The 24,444-nt window shown below is 37.5% G+C and overlaps 5 protein-coding genes across 5 annotated transcripts; 4 read left to right on the top strand and 1 right to left on the bottom strand.

Moving 5' to 3' along the window:
• Positions 1–1,517: 1,517 nt before the first annotated feature.
• Positions 1,518–2,971, top strand: LOC306769939 (transmembrane protein 272-like; the record flags this gene model as incomplete). Its single annotated transcript, XM_079258706.1, has 3 exons — positions 1,518–1,539; positions 1,641–1,832; positions 2,718–2,971. 3 exons carry the CDS (start codon positions 1,518–1,520, stop codon positions 2,969–2,971), a joined length of 468 nt encoding a protein of 155 aa, XP_079114832.1.
• Positions 2,972–4,171: 1,200 nt separating this feature from the next.
• mrpl9 (mitochondrial ribosomal protein L9) lies at positions 4,172–6,304 on the top strand. Its single transcript, XM_079259070.1, has 7 exons — positions 4,172–4,428; positions 4,740–4,899; positions 4,995–5,119; positions 5,223–5,276; positions 5,424–5,525; positions 5,643–5,726; positions 5,948–6,304. The coding sequence occupies exons 1-7, from the start codon at positions 4,348–4,350 to the stop codon at positions 6,218–6,220; spliced, it is 879 nt and encodes a 292-aa protein (XP_079115196.1). The 5' UTR covers positions 4,172–4,347; the 3' UTR covers positions 6,221–6,304.
• Positions 6,305–7,782: 1,478 nt separating this feature from the next.
• On the bottom strand, positions 7,783–12,458 carry prcc (proline rich mitotic checkpoint control factor). The gene is made up of 7 exons (XM_079259061.1): positions 11,730–12,458; positions 11,587–11,631; positions 10,744–11,229; positions 10,404–10,490; positions 10,079–10,225; positions 9,141–9,206; positions 7,783–8,453 (listed from the first exon to the last, which is right to left on the bottom strand). Exons 1-7 carry the CDS (start codon positions 12,039–12,041, stop codon positions 8,367–8,369), a joined length of 1,230 nt encoding a protein of 409 aa, XP_079115187.1. The 5' UTR covers positions 12,042–12,458; the 3' UTR covers positions 7,783–8,366.
• A 1,529-nt stretch (positions 12,459–13,987) lies between these two features.
• On the top strand, positions 13,988–19,658 carry LOC306769612 (hepatoma-derived growth factor-like). The gene is made up of 6 exons (XM_079258284.1): positions 13,988–14,387; positions 16,029–16,105; positions 16,585–16,723; positions 17,115–17,273; positions 17,364–17,540; positions 18,020–19,658. The coding sequence occupies exons 1-6, from the start codon at positions 14,301–14,303 to the stop codon at positions 18,038–18,040; spliced, it is 660 nt and encodes a 219-aa protein (XP_079114410.1). The 5' UTR covers positions 13,988–14,300; the 3' UTR covers positions 18,041–19,658.
• Positions 19,659–20,538: 880 nt separating this feature from the next.
• On the top strand, positions 20,539–24,157 carry mrpl24 (mitochondrial ribosomal protein L24). The gene is made up of 6 exons (XM_079259164.1): positions 20,539–20,566; positions 20,807–20,993; positions 22,467–22,562; positions 22,927–23,030; positions 23,266–23,396; positions 23,748–24,157. The coding sequence occupies exons 2-6, from the start codon at positions 20,811–20,813 to the stop codon at positions 23,882–23,884; spliced, it is 651 nt and encodes a 216-aa protein (XP_079115290.1). The 5' UTR covers positions 20,539–20,566; positions 20,807–20,810; the 3' UTR covers positions 23,885–24,157.
• Positions 24,158–24,444: the final 287 nt, after the last annotated feature.

Here is a 24,444-nt window from a genome sequence, read left to right as displayed (position 1 = left end):
ATTATTGTGCTAAAATCATTTTTGAAATGTTCAGCTGGCTTTGTATCAAAGTTTTCAATGAAATATCAATAGGTAAAATAAAAAGCGAGGCCTCTTGCAAATAAAAGAAGGAATCTCTGTGTGATTGTGCATTTATAATTCTTCAATTGCATTTTTAAAAGTGGAACAGTTCATCTCCTCAGCTGTGACTTTGAAAGTAGTAATGTTTATGATGGGTGTTTGCCAAGTTTGGTGAAACTTGGATAAAATATTCTATTCTATTCTACAGTCATTTAGCAGACGCTTTTATCCAAAGCGACTTACATATGAGTGAGACACAAGCACGAAATCAAACAATGGAGGACATCGTAGGAAGGTGCTAGCCCACTGTCCAGTTGGACGCAGGTCCTTCCATGAAGTGCTACAGGTCTTTTTTTTTTTTTTTTTTTTTTTTTTATTTTTTAAATAAAGGGAATCGTTTGTCAAACCTTCAGGACTTGCGGAAATAAATCAGCTGGAACCATAAAGAACCACCCAAAACCTATGGAGAGCAAAAAATTTAAAACGAGGGTGGTGGATATTGATAATTTCAGCATTATCAATGAAATCTACCGACATTTTCTCTCCTTTCTGTTATGACAGGTAGGATATTAAACAAAACATGTCATCAAATGATGGTTCTATAACTTCCATGACTGCAATGCAAAAAAGAAATCCATCACAATCTCATATTTGTTTGAGATTGACATAATTTTTCATCATGTTCCAAACCTCATACCAAACACTTAGATATAAATTTATCAAAGCAGTAATAGTAAAGAAAGTACCATAAGTTGGCTAAAAGGTGGCACTTCAGGAGCTGGTCAGATCTCAACAGGGGCTATTATTGCACATAATCTTTCCTGTGCTGGATTTAGCCCTCATGCTGCACTACGCAATACCTAAGGTGAATTGATTACATCAAATGAATTGTAAATTTGACATGCATGAAAAGTTTGTTTTGAAGAGCAATGGGCCACCATGCTGATTTTGTGGCATAATACACACTTTGGCTGCAAATTATTTGCATCAGAATCTGATTGTATCATTATTTCCTCTTCATGACAGAGCCTTGCAAAACAGTTGCCGAAACACTTGAAACTGTGTCTTCACATCCTGCCACAACCTCCAAATATATTAACTAGGCTATCACTTTGTCAAGAACACTGACTCGTGTAGGTGTCTAATTATTTCATCCACACTGAAAGAAGAAAAAGGGTTTAAAACTCCTTTCACAGCTGGACAGGTACAGTAGAAAACCTTTGCAGCATCTCTCACACTGTTAATCCATTTATAATACTGTTACAGTCTCTGTGTGTAATTATGAATTTGTGTCTGCAGATGGATGTCAGACCTCAAAATGCTGTGCTGTTTGCAACAATTGGTTTGTATTTTTTTCTTCTCTTTTGCATAATTCTATCCATACATTAATGCAACATTTAAGCCTCTTCCCTTTTTCTGTTTTACTAGTTGTGGTGAACATTATTTGGTGTATGCTAATGATAGCAGCCATTGGACTGGGTGGGTTTACTTATGTACTACAGCTTTACTTTTCTAATGTTTTACGGACACAGCACAGAGTGCATTTCCCCATTTCACACGTTTGTTCTGCTGCTTCACAGGGGCCGCTCATCTAAGCGACTGTCCACTGCAACCTTACATCCCCATTTACCTGATAGTTTTGGGAACAACCAGTATCGTCTCGCTAACTGTCACTTACAACTGCAGCATCAACAAAGACAGCGCCATCCACATCCTGGGTTCGGTCTGCATGGCCATCCTGCATATCTTCAGCTTTGCCTGGTTAATCGCAGGTGTGAGAAACATTTACTTCTCAGTTAAAGAAAGTACTTTTAAATAAAATACTTTTCTGATGTGTTTGACTGCAGAATAACTGTTTTTATTGGCACCTCTCTTATGATAAGACTGTGGAAAAAATGCAATGATTAACTATGTATTCTTTTTTTAATGCACATGTTGAAATCCTAAAAACCTCTCACAGATTTGCATAAAAAGACTTTATTCTTAAACTTGAAAATTACTCAGAGAGCTCAAATCTCCACCAAGCACAATGTTAAAGAATCCTTTAAAAAACATTCCTGGATCCAAATGATGATCCGAATCACCACCAAATTTAAATCACTTGTTCCTTTTCACATTTCCAACAACTCCTGAACATTTCATGAAAATCCGTCTATAACTGTTTGAGTTATCTTGAACACAAACAAACAGACAAACAAACAGATAAATGCTGGTAAAAACATAGCATTCTTGGCGGAAGTAATAATTCAACTATTTACCCTCAGTCTCCCACAAACTGGTGAATCTTGCCATCTTTGCTTCTGAAAGACTCTCTGTCACTTTGATGCTCTGTTACATTTTGTTTTTGGCATTTAGTGGACAGAAATAAATTGAAATTTTGCTTCATCTCTTGCAACTAATCAGAATAATTAGTATTTTACTGCAGAATCAGATGGTTGTTGTTTGATGGCTGTTATGTATGATAAAACATGTCCTGTCAAAACAGTACTTAGATATCTTAGATGTGCTGTTGAACTTCTTTAGTCTCTGTTAGTCATAGTAAAAATCAGATTGAAAGCTCATGTTTGTACAGTATTTTAGCGTTAAAGTTCAGCTGAGTGTGGAGTTCAACCAAACTGAAATGTCATCTTCCTTATCTTGTGTCTTTCTTCCTGTAGGCACCTATTGGGTCTATTCTGTCTATCCTCCAAACTACTCTGGAAATGAGTACTGCAAGACGACCTACCAGTTTGCTTTTGTTATCATCACACTGCTGTGGGTTACAATGAGCCTTGTGGTTACCTGTGGTTGTTGCTTTGGTCTCCTCACTTGCAGTACAACTATTTTTGCAGGACGCCACTTGTTACCCAATCGAACTAGCTTCTATGGATCAATACGTCATTTTCAGGGGTCTGCTGCTGGGGATGTGTGAATTAAATCTGGGTTTATGTCTGCAAACGGTGAGGGAAATTATTGTTATACCTTTCTTACAATGATGAGACAGATTCTGGACTTTTTGTTGTCGATTCTGTTTCATTTTAATGGTGAGTTGTAAAGTTTTATAGTAGGTTAAACAGGTGCAGCCATAAATATTTCACAAGCATTTCTAAAAATTATTTCCAGACTTTTTTTTGACCAGTCTGGATGGCTAGAAGAATATAATTTGCTTCACAAGAGGAAAAATTATTAATTTAAAAAAAAAAAAAAAAGCGACTTAGTTTTAAAATGAATAGCCTTTTCTTTTCTTTTTTTTTTTTTTTTGGCATTTTTAGATCACATCTGACAATGTGTCTTTTAAGATGCTGCAGATTTTCTTGAAAATGAAAGTTTCTATGTTTTCTTCAAGTATTATGAGTTGAAGGTCTGATTACAAAATGCTGGCTTTGATGCTTGAATTGTAACAACAATAAACTATTAAAATAAGTGCCTCAGTGTGATCAAGTTTTCTTCAAAACATATTAACCATAAAGCAAAGTGGAAACTTAATAATGTTTAGTGGTAGTCTGAAAATCCTTCCACTAACCTCTTGTAAACCTCTTGTAAAGAGGTTTTAAATTATTATAACTTATAATTATTATAATTTATAAAAGTATTATAATTCAAAACATTTACAGCTACAATTGGACCCAAGTTTGACCTCATTATGTTGTAATGTTTCATATTTAACTATAACCTGGTTCTTGAGACAGAAGATTGTATCAACTATCAAAATCAGCCTTCAGTTATAAAAGGATCCAAATGCACATTTGCTATTGTTTAGATACACAAGCCATTTAAAAAAAAAAAAAAAAAGACTTTAAGTAAGACAGATTCTGACAAAAGGCAAGTATCTGGTTTTTTGACAATCTGGTTGACAATCAGCAGAACCAGAAAAAGCTCTGATAGATTAAGGAACTAAACTCGATATTGCCTGCTTAAAAAAACAATACATTTTTTATCATCCGTTTACGGATTAAATAAAAACTGAGACAGACCAAAACAAATTCAGAGTGGTGAAGTTTTGGGAGGCAATTTGAGATTTTTTTCTTTTCATATGTTACGATATTTACTTCAGGCTTTTTAAGAGACTACTATGTAGTAGGCTTGGGTCCTTTTACGTCACACAACAACCGACATCACACCAGCCAACTTGTGAGCTAGCTACATGCTTACAACAAGCAACTCGTCACTTTCTGCGATCAAGTGGATGTAGGTTTTTTTTTTGGATACCTTGATGGTGTTTATATCAAATCTAAGGCTGCGCTGGAACTGTGAGTGACTTGTGTGAGAAGAGTTGTTGAGAGGTTTGACCCGCGGTGTTGGATAAACATGTGGAGCTCCGGCCGTCGTGTCCTTCAGGATCTGCTCAGCCAGCCTGCTGTGAGGAGCTTTTCTCTGACTCCAGTTCAGGTTTGTGTCCCACCACTTTACACAAACATAAAAGTACTGCTGCTTGTTTTGTGGAAACTGAATGACGTTTTCTTCCAGCTAGATTTTCAGATGCGTATTAGTTTATGAAGTGCAATAATATAAACACGAAGTCTCACTCATTACAGTCCAACCATTCCTGAATCTTGTAATTATTTTAGTCCAACAATGACAGTGGTAGTTAATGGCTCAATTAACACAACTTTAAGCGAGGTATAGGTTTCACTACACACATCTACGCATATTTATTCTTGATATGATGACAGATATAATTTTATCTGATGTTTCCACAGCACACAGTAGTGGTGGAGCGATGGTGGCAAGTCCCCCTGTCTAAAGTCGGCAGCCCCCCGAGACTTCATCCTCGAAGACATAGAATCTACAAGCTGGTTGAAGATACAAAACATGCATCCAAGGAGAGAATGGAGCTCATCCTTACTCAGACTGTACCAAGTTAGTGTCTTCGATGCTCTTAATGACTCAATGTTGTCCCAGAAAGTATCAAACTATATGAATATCTGTTCTTGTGTTTGACATAATGATAACAGAACTTGGTGGGCGAGGAGAAACTGTGTTTGTAAAGAAATCTGTTGGTCGAAATAAGTTGTTGCCCCAAGGCCTTGCAGTTTATCCATCACCAGAGAATAAGCAGCTATTTTCTGAGGAGTTGAGAGTGGGTATTAAATTTAAATGTTCACAATACACCATTACATATTAGACTGTTTTGTATCATCTGTCATCATTGTAATCTTTTTTTTTTTTTTTTTACACTGCAGCTTCTGCATGAAGGGAAACCAGAAGAAAGAGTCCAAACCCGCACTGGACAAATGGTGTGTGTGTGTGTGGTTTTCTTTTTAATACACACTAGACTTCCTCACATCTTAAGTCCAGTGTTTGATCTTCCCTGGTAAAAGGGGAAAGGACTATCAACTAACCCCATTCAGTACTAAAGTAATACTTTTCTACTCCTTCTGCAGACAGTGGAGTATCTGAAACGCTCAAAACTGAAGATAAACAAAATGCCCAGTGAGGAATTCCAGCTTACTAAGGAAGTAGTCTGCAGGCAGTTTGACAAGAAGGTATGGTCGCCTTTCTTTCTGCATTCATGCTTATTTAATATCAGTACAAAGTATAGATTATGTGCCTTCACAGAGCATGATAGCAATCCATTTGTTTTTTCCTTACATTTTCTTCAGTTGGGAGTTGTTGTGCCACCTTCAGCGTTGAATCTTCCATTTGAACCAATTAAGGACGTGGGTGACTACTGGTGTGAAGTTACGGTAAGAACATGGAGTTTAGTGTTGCGCAACACAAGAAAAAAGTGATTCTCATCTACTTGCAAACATTTTTTCTGCACATTGTTTAGAAAAGAGGTTTTTTGTTCTGTAGAAAAGGCAGCAGCCCATGTCACTGCTAATTTACTTTGATAAAACACAACAGTGAATTGACAAAGTAAGCTGACTTTTCTTTTTTTTTTTTAAAAAAAAAAAACCTCCTCAAGGTTAATGGATTGGACACAGTTCGCATTCCTATGTCACTGTTGCCATATGAAGACCCGTCTGCAAGCTACCAAAAGCAGCTGAAGGCACAGAGGAAGCAGCAGGCAGCCACACTCGTTTTAGAATCTGCTCAAGAAGAGGATGCTGTTTTGAAGGCCGATTCAGGTGCTGCAGATCTGGAAGCTGGCTTAGTAGGAACCTCTGCTGCTGAGGAAACCACACAGAAGGTGGAAGATGAAACAGCCTCACCAAGTGGAGGCCCAAATAAAAATTAAAGGACTCTAAATCGAATATTATACAGAACATTTTTTTTAACCATGCATAGTGAATATCTGCATTGCACAAAATAAATACAACTCTTTGTGGCTGTTGATCTACTTTTCATTTTTCTACACTGCTTAGTCCAATTAAGGGTCACAGGAAAGCAGGAACCTAACCCAGCAATCAGGGTACACCCTGTACAGGTTACCAGTCCATCAAAGGGCCAACACAGCAGGACAAACAGTCATTCATGCTCTCATTCATTCAGAGGGATCAATTAAACCAGTGTTTCTCAATTCTGATCCTCAGGGGGTCCTGAGGATCCCTAAAACACCTGAAAGGGTTTCACAGTCCGAAGAGAACTTGATGAGGAAGTGCAATAATCTGACTTAGGTACTTTGGAGGAGAAAAGTGTCTAAACCATGCAGGGCAGGTGGTCCTCAGGACTGGAATTAACCTAACATTAATTTCTTTGGGTGGTGGGAGGAAGCCAGAGTACCCGGAGAGAACCCACACAAATACAGAAAGAACACAGAACAACAACACAGAAAGGCCACCACTAAAAGCTCTATTGATCTACTGTTACAGCAGTAATGTAAAAGAATATGCTGTGTAATATTAAGTAAAAAAGTTGCTTTTAAAATTTCTTAATGTTTGAATTAAAAATAATTAGGTGCTAATGTAAAGCCCTTTCTATATGGTTATAGTGAAATAAACAACTGCATCATTGTCATACCAGTAACTATAAGCAGCCTACATTTAGAGGTGATGAGCCAAAAACATATTAAACTGAACAACACCTATAAGGTGAAACAGGTGTTCAAAAAATGGTTAATTATTTCAGATCTTGATTTTGGAATGGAAGCGCCAATACTAAACCGCCTCGGTAGTCTCGTCTGAGAATGTTTGTCTATCCACCTTATATTTCTGTCTCAAAAATGTTTTGGACCTGCCAGCTTCAGGCTGAGTGAGTTAAAGGGGAAATTCTCATACAAACTTTGCAAATGATCAAAACTAAATTCAATCTGCCCAAAGTATCAATAATCTGTGAGCCGCCACCTGCAACAGCTCACATTTGGAGATATTTACAAAATCATACATACATGAAATTTACTGTATGTACACTTCTGTGCATCAACTAAAGGAAGTTTAAAGTTGGACAGAATGAAAAGTGAAACAAAAGTTTTTGTATTAAAAAAAAAAAAGTGAAATAGAAAAAGCTGATGCGAGGAGAAGCAGATAGAAATAAGCAGTGTGCTTACAAATTTCTAGCACATCTAGAAATAAGATATGCCCATAAAATGAATATGATCCTAATCTGGAGAGTTTTCACAGCGTCTGGCAGGTAATTAATCACCTTTCCACTGAAAAACACTGCACAGTGCCATTGCAGGCTGGATCCTGTAAATTAATTTTCTGATTAATGTTGGTTCGGCAGTCTCTGGTGCAACCAAGCAACAGGCTGAAATGTTAAATCTGTGTTTGGTTCTCTGGTAATTTAGTCTATAGCTAAAGGAATATAACATAAAAAAAATTGTAAAAACAAACAAAAAAAAGTTGGTCACCAAAATTATGAGCAACTACAAGATATTTATTTCTACACTGTTTATTACAAAGGTCCTGATTAAAGGAAAAAAATAAGACATGTCAAAGGTTTTCACATAACTTCAGCTGATTTTAACAGAAACATGTCCAATGACCGATTCCCAGAGAACCAAATGTTTTTGTATAGTGATGCTTTTTTTTTCAAAACACAAATAATAAGTCACACCTCAAAGTACGTCATTAACAGGATACTTACATATTGAAAGGAAAAATATTTCTAATGGCCACACTAATATTTCTGCCACTGGTTGATAAATGGCACTTTAAAAAACACTAGCAGATATTTGTGTAGGAATAAACGTCATATCTCCAGTAAATCACTGTAAAAGTAGCAGAGTGATACTTAGCAAATAACCAATGAAAGGAAACCAATACGAAACAGTAAGTCTGATGCAATACAAGGTGGAGTGCAGGGAGGAAAATCTGGATAAAGGTATGTATACTATTTTTTTTCCCTAAACACTGTTTTCTTTAATGTGGGTAAATCTTGAAATCTCTACTCTTAATTTCTGATACGATGATTTTGTACGCCACCAGAGTTCACAATTATGATATTTAGAAACCATATTTGGCCTGGGTCTGCCGGCGGGTTAGCTTGTTCTCCGCCCAGCTGTTTTTCAGCTCCAACTCGCGTTCCTTTGCCTGGAAAAGAAATCAAATCCAGTCTAAATGTGGGTTCTTGAAAATTGTCCACATTGCCAAACACTATGCCTAAATATTAACTTTGTAAATATCGTTGGGGTCTGAGCATGGGTTGAGACTACCAGACGTAATAAGAGAATAAAAGCCTGAGACAAAAGCAGATCTGAACAAAGCAACTAAAACAATATCAGTATGATGTGACAATAACAACACAAACTATTCAGGGAAAAAACAATTACTCTGGTGACTATCAGTACTTTCCAAGATGAGAGAATTTGGTTAAGATCAAATTAATGTTTTTCTTTGGCAAATCATAAAGCCACACCTTTAAAAGGCTCAACAATGTGTGCCTGCATGAAACTGGGATTAGTTAATTAACCGTATTTTGAAGCTCTGCAAGTCTACTATTGATTTCCTTTAGTGAATTCAACACAGGAACAGAATCAGCTAAAAGAAACAGCATTAGATGAGTATATACAACAAAATGGGGTAAATGGGGATAAACTGATAGTGGTAGTACAATGGCTAATCAAAAAGTTAACAAAAAGCATTTGGTGTAATCCCTTTGAAACCACAATAAACTGAATGTTTACACAGACATCAGTGTGACCATCACCACCTGAAGAAATTTCCATTATTAAAATGTGCAATGTGTAATCTGAGCTTTGTGTTTGGTCGGCCACTCACCTGATGAATGAGATACGTTATCTGATGCTTGCGCCTCTGTTGTCCTGTAGGTTGTTCTCCTCTTCTCTGCACAGACATAAAAAAAAAATTACATTTAAATTCTATATAAAATGTTTTTGTAATTAATTATAACTCGTGTCTATCTGAAACAACACATGTTTTAATTTTACGTAACAATTTGATCATCTACCTAATTTTGCATGTTTGTAAAATTAGAAGGTTGACACTAGAGCAAAGATGATGATAGAGGCGCTGAATCCTCTGTAAAGATGTATGAGATTTAAGGCCAGTTTTTCAACATGACCTTTTTCCTCAAAGGGGACCTGAACCTATGTATTGGCAAAGGGCAGCTGCAAATTTTCTGACATCTTCATTTTTAGGGGTGGTCATCTGCCTCATTGTCCTATAACTCCTCCAAACATGTTGTAACCAATTGGTTAAGAAAAAAAAAAGAGCTGCAAAGACAGACCCTTGCTACGGGGAGATGCCTTACAAAGATATGAACAACACAAGAGGCTTGCAGGGGACTTCACAGCTCAGTAAGGGGGAAGTGATCATATCATAGTATACTCTGTCTGAGGTTAAAAGAATGACAAGAAGTCACCAGATGGGGGGTTCTTTTACAGCTGGGACCCTGATTCATTCTGAGGTTGCTGTAGACACAAATGTTTATATAAGGGTAGTTAAGGGACTCTTTAGCACCTCCCAACATACAGAACGAATCAGGTACTTCTTTGTGGAAATCGATGGATGCCACACCAGCCAGGGCACACTGTGTATGCTCCCTCCAATCCAGCACCTCAAAGCGCCACCCTTTCATCCGTCACATGCCACCTAGACCTTTTCAGGCTTAAACTGAAAACTTTGTAACAAACAACCCTGACAGTCCTCTGCATCCAAAACACGCATCCAACTCAACAGAAAGCTAAGATGGTCACCTTGCTGAACGATTGGCGGGTCTGCTTTTCCTCCGTCATATTCTTGGTCATCCACTGCTTATTCCCACTCAGCTGGTCGTCCCCTTTGATCTCCAGAAACTTCACCTCCTCCTTACCTCGGTTTCTTTTCCCCTGCAGCCGCATGAACTGCAGATGCAGTGAAAAAAATAGAAAGCACACATTCATTGTTTACAGTTATTTTTTTTCTACATGGGGGAAGGGGGGGTGACAAAAGGACAGTGAAACATACTAAAAATGCATGGTTTTCATTACGGTGAATGAAAAGAAAAAAAATAACTTGAAAAAGATGAAGTGTGCTTCTTACCCCTTCATCATCAAACATGGCAGAGGAACCAGGCTCCTCTGCCAGTCCAGGGTTAGGATCCTGGTAAAATGGTTCATCATAGTATCCCTGTTCAAGGAGAAAATGTATGTCCCACAAGGTATTCAAGGTATTTTCCCTTTCCTTTGTTTTAAATGCAATGAGATGCCTAATTTTTTCCTTTGGAAAACTTTCAGGTCTATTTGAACTTGGACTATGTTAGCATCTTTTTAAACACTCAGTCTAATGAGAGAATCATTTCAAGAGAATTTACACAATGCAGATGGTCTGCATGTGAAGCTTTGTGGCGGTCATGTCATCTAGGTATGAAAAAAGAATATACCTGAGGGTAAGCCTCTGGGCTGGCCATTGGTTGTTGATATTGCTGATATTGACCTTCCCATGCACCTGCTCCCTCTTGGTTCCCTCCAAAGTCAAGAGGGGCATCTGACTGTCCTGGCTCATCAGAAACCGCATAAGGAAGGGGCTCAGTAGGGGCTCCTGGCTCAGGATCCAGACTTGGGACAACTGCAGTGAGAGGCTGGGAGCTTTCACCAAGGGAAAAGTAGTTCTGTGGGGTTATATCCTCCTCATCCTGATCATCTGTGGCTATTTGTCGAGCAACCTGCAAGGCTGCTGACTTTGCAGCAGCTTTGATAGCAGAGGGAGATGCACTAGAACCAAGAAGGCCCTGAGCAGGAGTTCCAGATTTAGGTCCTTTGGGCTCTTGTCTTTTAGTGAGTGCATGAGGGATTAAAGGTCTGTCCATCTCCTTTACTGTCAGGTTCTTGGGTTGTGGAAGAATAGAGGAGAGGCCTGAACCTGCACCCTGGTTAAAAAAACAAAACAAAACAAAACAAAAAAAAAAACAAAAAACAGGTGACATGAGTTAAAAGTAAGTGTAGAATCAGGAATAGAAAAGCTACATCGTGGAAATACAATGCTGTCAATTTATATATATTTATCCCATGTCAATTAAAACAAAAAGAAAGTCTGTATTTTATTGAAAATGTGGGAAACAGCCTTTCGAGTATGCAGATTAAGATTCAATGTCATCCAAAACACAGGCAACCTAAAAGCTTTAAAGTTGATAAGACTTCTTTCTTCTTTGCTTCTTGTGAATATTTTAAGACTCAGTCGACAGTTTTGAATGTGATTGTTACCAAAGTCAGTAAAAAAGTCTTACCTGAGCTTGTACTTTCTTTGCTGGTTCATCATCATCTGAGTCTGACTATATAAACACAAGAAATGTACATATCATATGTTATGCTGTGCAATTGTAGTAAATTGTAGTATGTTTCCTAAGTATTTTAACATCTCAATACTCACATCTCGTCTCTGGACTTCTGGCACAGTAATCTTGACGGGCTCTGTTCGTTTCCTTGGTTTAGGCAGACTGGAGAACAAACCTCCTTTAGATGGCAGAGGATCTGAATCATCTTTTGAAATGGAGTCTCTTGCTGCAGGCTTTGCTTTCGTCTTCTTGGTTGGTATTTCATTCACTTGTGCCGATCCATGTGATTTAGGAGAAGGAAGGAGAGAAAAAAGCCCGCCTCCGCTCGGTTTGTTCTCAGCAGCAGCAGAATGCGAGGTTTCCTCCGAGTCACTATCATCGCTGCTACCATAGGCGACCAAGGACATGTTTGCCGATATTACTAAAGAGAAATAATGTACAAAAACTCGTGGACATGGATTACCACTCCTTGGGTGGCTATCAAGAAGCCGCGCTCACAGAGCTGACTTCAGTTTCAGGTACGATGATTTCTCCTTACTACAAACACAGATTAAATATTTTCAAGTGGAATAAATGTATCAGAATAAAACATCGTCTCACGATGAACTGATTAACTGGAAACACGGCGCTAGCTAAAGTTAGCTAGGCAACCGCAATATACGTTATCAGATTGCTAATATTGTCTTGTGGTTACGTCAAATTTTGTTTTAAATTATTAAAGCGCATGAGAGATAATCCGCCCTGTTCTGATACACCACAACGCAGCTATTTAGTGTGTCGTTACGCCTACAAACTAAGCTCCTCAGTACCTGGTCTCCATCAAAACATTCGCCTCCATCATTGGCGATTGAGGACAAGTCGACTGCGCAGCTTAGTGCGCAGCCTTCACTTCTTCCTCGGTTACAGGTTGGTAAACAACTTCAAGAAATTAACGCCCCCTACTGGACCGAGTTTAGGTTAAAATTACTTGAAAAATGCAATCTTTTATAGACCCAGAGATTTATTTATTTATTTATTATATCAATGTATTTGTGAAGAAGTGTATTTGATAATCATAATCAAGAGTTGTTCTTTCTTTTTTAAAATACTCAGTACAATTAATATGTATTCATTCTGAAGATAATAGATTTTATATTCATTCATCTTTTAATTGAACAGACCAAAGATAAGTCATCTACAAAAACTCTTGTTAATGAAATGGGGGATTGTCTCTTTAAGTACGTGACTTTGATTGTAAAAATGATGTTCCTTGCTATGTAACAGAAACCGTAATAAGGTAAAGGTCTTTTGTAAGATCATTTTTAAACACTGAATAGGTAGTAGTTGTATTAAAATGATCTGATCACAAAACAGCAGTGTTTATGCATCTTCTCTGTCTTCTACGTGTTCTTTTATGGACCTGAATCTGCGTAATAAATAATTTAGATATCCAACTGTAGGAAACACTTTTCAAATGAAGACAAGTTGTAGTAAGCAGGTTATCCTATTAAATAAAATTAAAGATTCGAAACAGCTAAAGCAAGTCTTACAAGGAGAAAATATTATCCTTGGATAACTTTAGTTTTGGATTACTTTTGCTGACTGACAGGTACCAATCTGGTAAATTTTTGTCTCCAAAAGGAGCAAACTTATTGGAAATACACAGAAATAGAACTCTGTTGAACAGACTTCACTCTTGGTTTTGGTAAAGACCATTGAATCCAGGTATTCATGCCATTTCTCCTGTTTGGGGATCACTGCTTAAATGACCACAAGCCGTATCAATCTTTTAGGTATTTTGTAAGTTTCTCATGTTTCCTTTTTAGATAGATATATATACAGACAGACAGACAGACAGATAGATAGATAGATAGATAGATAGATAGATAGATAGATAGATAGATAGATAGATAGATAGATAGATAGATAGATAGATGTTCATTGCAACCAGATCTATCTAAAAAATGCATAGGAAACTCTTATTTATTACATAAATTGTATTTATCCCCTAGAAAAAAAAATCTATTACTATATAATTAATAAATTCAAATTTAGTAATTTCCAATTCTATCCACACATTGTAAGCTAAAGTTGCCATATGAATGTAATGGGAGAAACACATGTGGACTGCAGTAAAATGAAAATCTACACAATTGCTATACTACACTACTTTATCTGTACACGTCCACTCGGGGAATTCCTTTCAGGGATATATTCCCTCAGATATTTAGCGCCATTATTTGCTTGTTTTTAATTTGCTTAATTTACCGTCATTTAGAAGTTTTGGTCAATAGGGGCGCCACTTGTGCAGCTTCAGGGGGGCGCGTCTGTAGAGGGAAGCGGGTTTCAATTTCAAACCCAAGTTATCCGAGGAGCGAGCCAGTGGGCTGAGGAGGAGTGGTTATATCAAGGAGTTCAATTATCGCGCTTAGTCGTACAAATAATATTTATTCCAAAGCTGTATGTATTTATTGTTGTGGTTAAACCGCATTGCTCTGAATCAACGAATAAGTCGCCCACACCGTCTTCGCCTCAGTTTTCCGCCGCACCTGGTTTATTGGATGACAAATCGACATTTGGTTTGTTTGTCGCAGGAGGTGGCCACAACGGATATTGTACCACATTAAAACAACCATTGTGTTTTGATCACACACATCTGATATAGCAAGCTTTTTCCGAGCAGAAACATGCCGAGATCCAACAGGCAAAAGGAATACAAGCCTGGAGATTTGGTGTTTGCTAAAATGAAGGGATATCCACACTGGCCTGCGAGGGTAAGCACCCGCCGTTATATGTTTAATTTACATCTCCAACAGTGGTCTTCACCCCAGTCTGTGTGGCTCCTGTGATCCGTGCGCTTGTTCACCTGAGAGGCCTCGACATTAGTTAGCTACCATGAGTTAGCTTAGCTTCAACGAGCTAACGTTGCTAAGCATCAGCATACAGCTAGCAAAGTGTAAAGAAAAGCACGTCTCTTTTTTTGGTGATTCGTGATGTTATAAGCCACTTATCTACATAATTGTTTAATTTAATATTTTAATAAAGTGTGTGTGTAGCAGCTCTGTACTGCTTTACATGCCCCGCTTTCGTGCCCCAGGGGGCCTGTTGGGCTAGCGTCAACTTTGTGTTGGTCGTAACCGTTAAAGATGGCACGCTGTAAAACGTTGGCTGGAGACTAACGGTCGTGACTCTCACAGCTTTAACGTCTGAACTGCAGGAAGAAGTCAGGCGACAGTTTCAGCTCCACCTTACAAACTCACACACTGATCCACGTTGGTTAAGATGCTCTAATCCCCCCCCGACGTTTTAAAGCTGATCTATTGCAGATAAATGGCTGCTTGTGCAGCATGCGTTGGTTCTTTGTAAACATGCCTGGCAGTTCACACTTGTTGCCACTGTAATAAGGTTGAAATGACTTGCATTAGATCATCAGTTTGTTCAGGGTAATGAAACCAATGTTACACTATTGTGATGTCCACCCGGTTCCTAAACACAGAAGCCTGACAATTGCAGTCAAATTTCCTAATCATTCATAAGAAAAAATAAACAATTCACTTTTTTTTTTTTTTTTTATAAAACACAGGCTCTAAACACTACAACTACGAATCGGGATATATAACTAATCCAAAATTAAAGCGTTAACTCTTATATGAAGGTTAAAATTGTTAAATGTGGGGTCAAAACTTGTAATTCATGGTCACAGTGTTTCAGTCTTTGATTTAACAATTATTGAACTACATTATTATTCCCCCATAATAAATACCATTTTAGATTCATCAAAAGTACATGATCTACATAAATGCACTTCCATCCAAAATAGGGCAGTCCTCCATGTTTCCCTTCCTTTTCTCAGTCTTATCAGCCTAGTGTAAACAGGCTGCAGGCCCTGCCCAAGTTACCCGCTCATACTGGTCCTATCTGGGATGCCAGAAGGCCTGTCTGACAGAGGCAAATGGACGCCATGCCTCCCCATCAGTGTAACTTGCCTGTTCATGCTGGCAGAGTGGCTGACCCAAACAGAGCATTAAGTTGGACACTTCACTACAGAAGAGTTGACTTTTAGTGTAGACTACAAGCTACATCAGGTAGAACAAATTATTTACTAAAACTTCTTAGTTGGGACTTTAAGGTTCCCTATTATTTATCAAGCCTGTCCAGTCCTATAATGTAATGTAGCATTTGGGGTATTACTGTTCATTTATTTAATATTCAATTTTTTACAACTGAAATGGGTTTGATGGTTAAATATTTGTTATTTATTGGGAACTTCTTATCATGTACAAAGATTTGTTGCTTTATTACAGATATCGTCCTGTTGGTCTGACAAAATGTCCTCACCATATTCACTATTTATTCATTGTGAGATTTTATTTAGAGCAACCTTTTTTTTAAGAAGGTGTCTCATTGATTCACAGATTGACGAGTTACCCGAAGGAGCTGTGAAATCACCCTCAAACAAGTACCAAGTGTTCTTTTTTGGGACTCATGAGACGTAAGTGATTTGAGTTTATCAAGTCATTTTTTTTCTCACTTCAAGGATTAAATGACAAAAACTTTGCAAAGCATTTAATGAAACTAAAGAACCGATCTTTTTGTTTGTTAGTTTTTAAAATGATTTTTTATTAATTCAATTTGATAACTCGGTCATAATTTTTGTAAACTTTCTTTTATTTTTGGTGAGAATCAAATGATTTCATCCCGATCAGGTTTTAATCTAAAATTCCCTTCAGTTAATAGTTGATGATTTATAATGTTTTTATAATGTTCTAAGTCTTTTCTTCTTTACTATATTTTTACTATTTCTTCACAGTCACTAGTTAATTCAAGCAGATGAAATAATGAATTACCCTGATGTTATCACAAAACCATAGTTATCACTTATAATGTAAAGTCATTTAGGTATTTTTTCAAATGAATTTATTGTGGGTGTAGACAATTAGGCATATCACTTTTTATGTTTGAACACTGCAGGGCATTCCTGGGAGCCAAGGATTTGTTCCCATACGATGAATGTAAGGATAAGTTTGGGAAAGCAAACAAGAGGAAAGGCTTCGCTGAGGGGCTTTGGGAGATCGAGAACAACCCCACTGTCACGCATGAAGGCTATGAGGTAGGTGGACTTATAGGCGACGACAGCTGTAAGTTAGTTTTTTCTGCTTTTTAAATATCTCATTCATAATTTGCATATTAAAACAAGGATAATTTTTCTGGATATGAAAATGCAAAGGTGCGTCAGGTCTGCATTTTCTCTACCGACCAGAAGGGGGCGACTAATCTGACTGTATATTTTTATAGAAGTATACAGGGGGGGAAAAAAAAGCAATTCTTATTTATCAGCCTAATTATGTTGGTACCCGAGCAGCAGCCTACTGCTCCCCATGGAGACAGTTTCATGAGTGGTTGTCCTTTAATGTTTGTCTTGTACATCCCCAGATTGACCGCTCTAGAGTGATGTTAGCTTTGTTCACCTGTCTATCACTAATAAAAATCTCTGACTTTAGTCATCAAAGAAGGACAACTCATCAGATGGAGCAGGGGAGAAAGGCAGCATGGAGAAAGCAGAGGCTGAGGGTAGCAGCGATGAGGACGAAGGAACTCTGGTCATAGACGAGAAGAACGAGAAGGGAGGGACTAAACGAAAAGCAGAGGAAGCCACAGAGGTGAGGTTCAGTCTGACATGCAGTCCAAGTACAGACATTCATAAATACTTTGAAAGCTGTCTCCCTCACGCATGACCACACCTTTGATAGGCATCTCCCAAGCGGCCTAAGGATATAGAGGCTGAAGGTGACGGCAACAAGTTGAACACAGAGGCCAAGCTTAACGATGTGTCTGAACCAAAGGCAACAGCACCTTCCTCACAGACTGAGTCGAAAGCAGAGGCCCAGGGAAATGCTCAAGCAGGGGGGCAGCTAACGGCAGATAAGGTGAGACTGGATTATTAATGATTGTTTAACTATTAAAAACTATACTGGTGCTGGACATTGTTTTTCCACACTATTTCTTACCAATTACTTCCAGGCAGCTACAGCTAAAGCCATCTGTGTATGACAAACCTGACTTTTACAGAAATGTTTACCTGATCTGTATATACTAAAACATAAAATAACTTTATTGTATCAGCTGGTGTTTTATACCAACTTGAACCAGGTGCTTTCATAAGTGACCTTGAATTGAAGCTGTCGTCAGGGTAATTAGTCTTTTGTGTATATCTATTCCACAAAATGATGTGGGAAACACATGGAAACAACTGAAAGCCATTAATCAATAACAGCATCTCTTATTAAATAGTTGTATAACATATATTTTTCCAGCAATTCAAAGTTAAATTGTTTAAAATGGTCTACATGTACTGCTTGTAAAATATCCGAAGCTGAAATAATTGTTCTTACTGTTCTCCCTGCAGCCTGCGACAGATAGCGCTTAACGTCAGCTCTGAAGAAAACAAGGAACCTTCGATGCTTTGGGAATTTAAGCATCAACATGATTACCTGCAGCCTGCAGATTTCAGCTGTTTAATTGATAGAAGATTTAAAAACAAGACCCACATGTTTGTATTGAGAAACAAACAAATCCTCATTTGCCATTCTTGGGATATCATATATCCCAGAAACAAAACATTTGCTAATCTGACTTCAAATTGAACTGAGCGCTTTCAAGCTCATATGTAAATGGGATTTTGGTGTGTATATATATATTTTTTATTTCTAAGTGCAATTACATAATTACAAAGACTGAATGCTAGGTGTCAAAACATTTTTCAGCTAGAGGGAATTAATAACTATTAAAAAAAACAAAAAAACATTTAGATCATACACAGAGAACACAAATACTCCCATTTGATGGTTTCAAAACATATTGTACAGAAAAAAAAGAAAAACAATTTTCACTACACTCTTAGCTTCAGTCCATAAACTATGTCACCCAAGTTTATATCACCTAGCTTCACAGCCTCATCAAGTCCGCTATTCAGTTATTTGCTAATCACTTTGAATAGATGAGTTTTTTTTCTCATCCATATTCATTTTCAACTAGTTTATTCTGGCTTTTTTTATGCAACACAGACTTTGTCTTGGTGTGTATTCTTCACTGCAGATGACCAGACTGTCCTTAATTTCACAAGATTACATCTCTTAGTTTCTTGGCCTTTGAACACTTTGAAAACAAAAACCCAATTTGAGAGGATGTGTTTTAGATTTACCATGTCGGTTTGTTGTTACTTACATGGTAAACTGCTGTGTAACTCTTTGGCTGATGATGAACATTAATAAAAAGTAGTATGACATTCCTGAATGTTATCTCAGCTTGATCTTGGAAATATCAATTTGGAGCAGTTGTAATTTTAAGGGACGAGGTGTTCACCACCACAGATTATCTGGTAAAAATCTCTCTAAACCATGAAGTCAACTTTCTGCTCATTTCTTATTTAGCTCACTAGTGCTGCTTTGCTTGAGACCGAATACATCAAAAACACTCGACTACTTTAAAAAATGGTAAAACAAAATTTTTTGTGGCTCAGGAATGAGCCGAAATTGTTAAATCTACCATGATTTGCACAGTAATTTTCTTCTTTTCCATTTTATTAAGAGTTTAGAAAGGAAGACTTAAGGATTGAATTTTTCGTTGATTATTTTATTCGTCCCCACTCTATTAACTGGAATATGAGTCTGCTTTACTTCAGTGGTCTTATTGTTTGACTGTGAAACAATGTTGTGGATGTCATTGTTCTTTCATTGCTTCAGTGTTCTATCATGTGTTTGGAAGTGTTAGTCTACAATTTATCAAGTCATGAAACCAAGGGAAGCCTGATCTCTCCAGATAATAAAAGAAAATAATGGAGTCTTTAAAGATGGCCACTTCTCCTTTACCATATTGCCAATGTCCAAGTGTAAATGCTCAAAACAACATTTGAGATCTGAAGGTAATTCCAAGTGTTTATTTTTCTGTATAGTGTAATGTTTGGTTTAGCTTTTTCATTACTTTTGGAAGCTTCCATTCATCTTAATCTACTGCCTAGTTATTGTAGTTGCCAGTTGATTTAATAAACCTGTTGATTACAGAAGAACTTGTTTTTGTCATGCTTATATACAGGGTGCCTCTCCGCCCAACTATAGTCTTTTTTTTTTTCTCAAACCAAACAATAGTTTGTCATCTGATTTATTTATTTATTTTTTTAAACCTTAAGTCTGACACAAATGGAAACCCAACAGGGGAACTTTATTGTGTGTCTGTGGAGTTGTCACAATTGGTTTCCGAGAGGGCTGCACTGTGCGGTCTGGCCCAAAAGGCTATCATAGCTGAACTACTTTTGGTTTTACAAAACATGTCTTGACAGCTTTGAGCCTCTCGTGAGTTTGGGTATTTACAGCTTCGTGCGTTACAATTTTTCTTTTAAATATAATAGATTTGTGGCATGTGTAGGTAAGCGAGTGCTATTTATATCTCCCCAAATTGTGACAATAAAAGTGACATTTTCCATGAATGGCATGTCTGGATTGTATATAACACTGATAATGGTCATTGTACACCTACTATACTATAATATACTTAGTAGGAAATAGTTGCATTTTTATTACAATTGATAGGCAATAATGTCTCACCATAGTGTACAGTGACATTTGGTGGTGAATCACTCTTTCGCCTTTATACCAGTCACCATTTGTAACTAAGTATTAAGGCTTTCAGTTTTTAGATTCAGTTGGTTTATGTTAGATGTTATATTTTCTGTGCACATTATTTAATTTTATTATAGCATTTTGCTTTGAGTACACAGATACAGAGCCACAGTTATGTGAAGGTCATTCTGCCCTCAGAAAGCAACATCTTGTACACAAATCAGATTGCCCCTGCTGCGCATGCGTACAGTTAAGTGTGGCCCTCCTGTCCAGCAGGTGGCGCGCCCATTGCATAATAGCGTTAGTTCTACTACATGTGACATTGGCATCAACAGAGGGTAAGCTTATGTGCACTTAGTTTTCTTTTATTAAAGAAAAAAAAATTGATATTATTTTAATCACAAGTAACAGCGGAATTTTAAATTAGTGTACTTTTCATAAAATTGCGAAATCGGTCAAAATAGCGAAGCGATCTAAGTTAATGTTAATGAAAGCCCTGTTTTCGCTAATATTAGCCTAGCCTGTTTTGCGGTATATAAAGTTCTTCCTTCACAAGCTTGTTCGGTTTTTCCCTGCAGCACAATGCGACTGACAGCAGTGTTGTCCATGGCAGCCAGGGTAGTTGTACCCAAAGATTATCGCTACGGCACCAATAGACCATGGACCGCGGCTGCTAAAAGGCTAAATCCACCGGGGAAGAAGAGGAGAAAGGTGTTTGTAGAACCAATAGAACCTGAGGACTGGTCTGTACTCAAAGGGGACATGGTAAGAAATGTATTCTCAGGATTGATTTCTTTTTTTTCCACACAATGCAAATATTTTTTCCTCTCTGTACTTTAAAAAAAAAAAACAAAAACAACAAAAAAAAAAAACTAGCAAACAAACAAAATAGACTTCTCATCACAACATATCTAATGACTATCTCCATTCATGTGCAGTAATAGCCTTCAGTAGCTTCCTATAGGTCTGATTCTGGGCAGATGAGCACAAATCAGTTTGATGTTCTGTTGATTAAACAGAAGATCCAAGACATTGAAGTAAAATCATCTTGTAGTGTAAAACACACGAGTTTAATGCTGTTTTGAGTACAACAACCACTGTGTAACAATTTAATACACAAGAAACAGAATTGTGACATATCATGTCTGAGTCCTACTACTCTACAGACCAGAAATGTATTGAAGAATTAACACAAAATGTTAAAAAAAAAAAAAAAAAGAAGTCTAGCCATTTTTAAAAATCAAATTAATGTAATTTAGATGACATAGTGTGAGATAATATTACCTAATAAAGTCCTACAACTGATTCTAGGATCTGTATTATTTCATGTGTTACCACTCAAAATAGGCTCACCTGAATTGAAAAGTCCGGATGAGTTGACGGAAACTGAAAGACTGAAAAGTGTCAGTCAGAGTTGTGCTGTTATAGATTCAAGACACGTAGTCTGTGGGAGCTATCAAAAGACTTCAATGTCTCTATTTTCTATACCTGCTTATTTCAATGCAGGGTTACACTGTGGGCTGGAATCTTTCCAAGCTGCCATCGGGTGAGAGGCTGAGTATGCACTAGAGAGTTTGCCAGTCTGTCACAGGGCTGGTGCGTAGAGAGTTAACAATTTAGGAACACCAATTAACCCCAATCAACTTTAGACCTTGGAGGAAGCCAGAACACCCACAGAGAATTCATGCATACACAAGGGACTACAAGCAGATTTTGCATTAAAGGAACCATCCAAGGTTAAAATCATGAACTTTCTTGCTATTAAGGGAGAGATTTAACCACACCACCATACAGCCCTTAACAAACTTGATCAGTAATAATCAATAACAATCGAATGTTGCATAATATTTAATTATGGAGTCTGAGATAACGCAGGTCGGTACTCTAAAGGCTCAGAGTCAGGGGCCATGCTGGCCCATACATTGTCTAAGGTTGGTTAGCTGGTACCTTGTGTGAAAGGATCCCCAGGATATCATTTCCTCATGGTGTGCCAAGCCAGATGTCACGTTATTTCTTTATTTATACTTACTTTTGGTTAAGGAGACAGAAGATATGCTTTTAGAGTTGAGCTATGCAACATGGAATTGAAGGGTGTGTGTGTGTAAAGCACTTTGCACTGCTTCAGGTATGTAATGTGCTATACAAATAAAATTTGTGCTGCTTCTTTTGAGGTATAGCAAAGATTAGCTTCTTTTTGGAAATATCTTTGAAAACATGACTTTTCTTCCGATTTTATAGGTCGAGATCCTTTCAGGGAAAGACAAAGGAAAACAGGGAAAGGTGATCCAAGTCTTCAGACGCAGAAACTGGGTCATACTAGAGGGACTGAATACAGTAAGATGCTGTTTTGTTTTTTCATTCGTACATGAACTGTACTCTATTAAACATTTTGTCATACTGAGTTTGTAACATATAGTCATTTATTTGTGTGCATTTTTAATCATCTTTATTCTTTAGAAGACGACAAATCACTTCAACTACAGAAGAACCTTGTTAAACTGTGCTAGTTCACATGTTCATACAGTGTAACTTTAAAACGTAAAGATTTTACAGATAAAAATCATTTATGTAATACTTGAGCTTCACCAGATGGCGGCAAGTGTCCACATAGACCACAGAAGTTGTTGGGCTGCTGCACGTTTTGAGTTTTCAGCCTTTTAGGGATTTCAGTGCTGTAAACTAGTGTTTTGTCTCTCAGCATTACAGGTATATTGGAAAGTCTCCAGATTACCGTGGGACTTACATCGCAAGTGAGGCTCCCTTGTTGCTCCGTGATGTTGCACTCGTTGACCCATCAGACAGGTCAGGACCTTAAGCGGTTCAGATGTAACTCCACTGTTGTCTGTTATTGTTGGCTCCAGGATTTCAGCAATAATTGAAGAAAACTTTGTAGAAAACAAAAAGTGGGGAATAAATAAAAATTAGCTTGACTAAAAATGACTGAATATATAATAAGGTACATTTAGTCTTTTTAAAAGAAATAAGTAATTTGTTTTTATATCTGTAGAGCACATGTAATTCTAATCTTTGTCTGTAGGAAGCCCACTCAGATTGAGTGGAAATACACAGAGGAAGGTGAGCGAGTTAGAGTATCAGCCAGAACGGGTCGAATCATCCCAAAACCTGTGCCGGAAAGACGCGATGGCATTGTGCCACAGCAGTGGAAAGGTGAGCATGTTGGTGTTTTGGATTTTCTATCTTCTCCAACAGTCTAGGGCTAAAAATGATTGGATTATTCTTTTCATGGTGGAAGCAACCTAAGCTGGAAGATTTCTTAAGGGATGCTCCTTTTTGCCAGTAATGGATTAAGTGTCCACTGTTGTCATTAGTGTTGCTTAGGTGTTATTTAAGTTTTAATTTACAAAAAGACTAAACACATTCTCTGCATTTGTACTGTTCACTTGGGTTATTAAGGTAAAATTATCCGAAAACTAGCAGATGAAATGTGTCAATTTTGACCTGCACACAGTTTAGTTTGGATTTTCAATCTGTATGGATTTTTTTCTCTTTTCTGTACAGACGGTCCTAAAGATACCAGTCCTGAAGACACTCTAGAAAAGACTTATGTTCCATCTTTAAAGACTCTGGAGGAGGAGGTCATGGAGAAAATGGGTATTCAGGAGAACAGGAGACACTGGAGGTCCTATTGGTACTAACCAGAGACATTCATCCATTTGGTTCTGCCTGATTCTCACAAGGTCTCTGAACATACTTGTTCAGGCTGAATTGCATCTGCAGGCCAAGTTCCAAAAACAGTCGTAAAAACTATGTGAGCATGCTTAAAGACGGATAAACCGACTTAAAAAATGCTGTTGCAATATGCAAATACTGTAAACAATATGTGGAATTTACTGCAGGCCTAAAGCATAAATGTATTCCTTATTATTACTGTGTTTTTCTTTATAACATTGTTAATAAATGTGAACTGAAGTTTACTTTATTTTTCAAGTTACATTACAATAAGACATTCAGAGTGTCTTCATGAATGGGAAGGAGCCTTGTAATTGCAAACTTGCAGAAAATTACAAATATTCATTTAAAGCTCAGGCTTTTAGCTGAATGGAGCATTGTTGTGTTAAAGTTTTTTGTCTATTTTTATAAACCCATTTCCAGCCACAGCAGACTGTAGTTTTCAGCCAACTGTGTGAATTAGGGGAATCCATTTTTAATGGAAGGGCAATTTAGCAGCTGAAAGTCAAATATTTCCATCAGGAAT

This window comes from Telmatherina bonti (assembly GCF_933228915.1).
Source record: "Telmatherina bonti genome assembly, chromosome: 19".
Taxonomy (NCBI): domain Eukaryota; kingdom Metazoa; phylum Chordata; class Actinopteri; order Atheriniformes; family Telmatherinidae; genus Telmatherina; species Telmatherina bonti.
The sequence above is the reverse complement of the archived record's forward strand: the minus strand, read 5'-3'. Positions and strand labels throughout refer to the sequence as shown.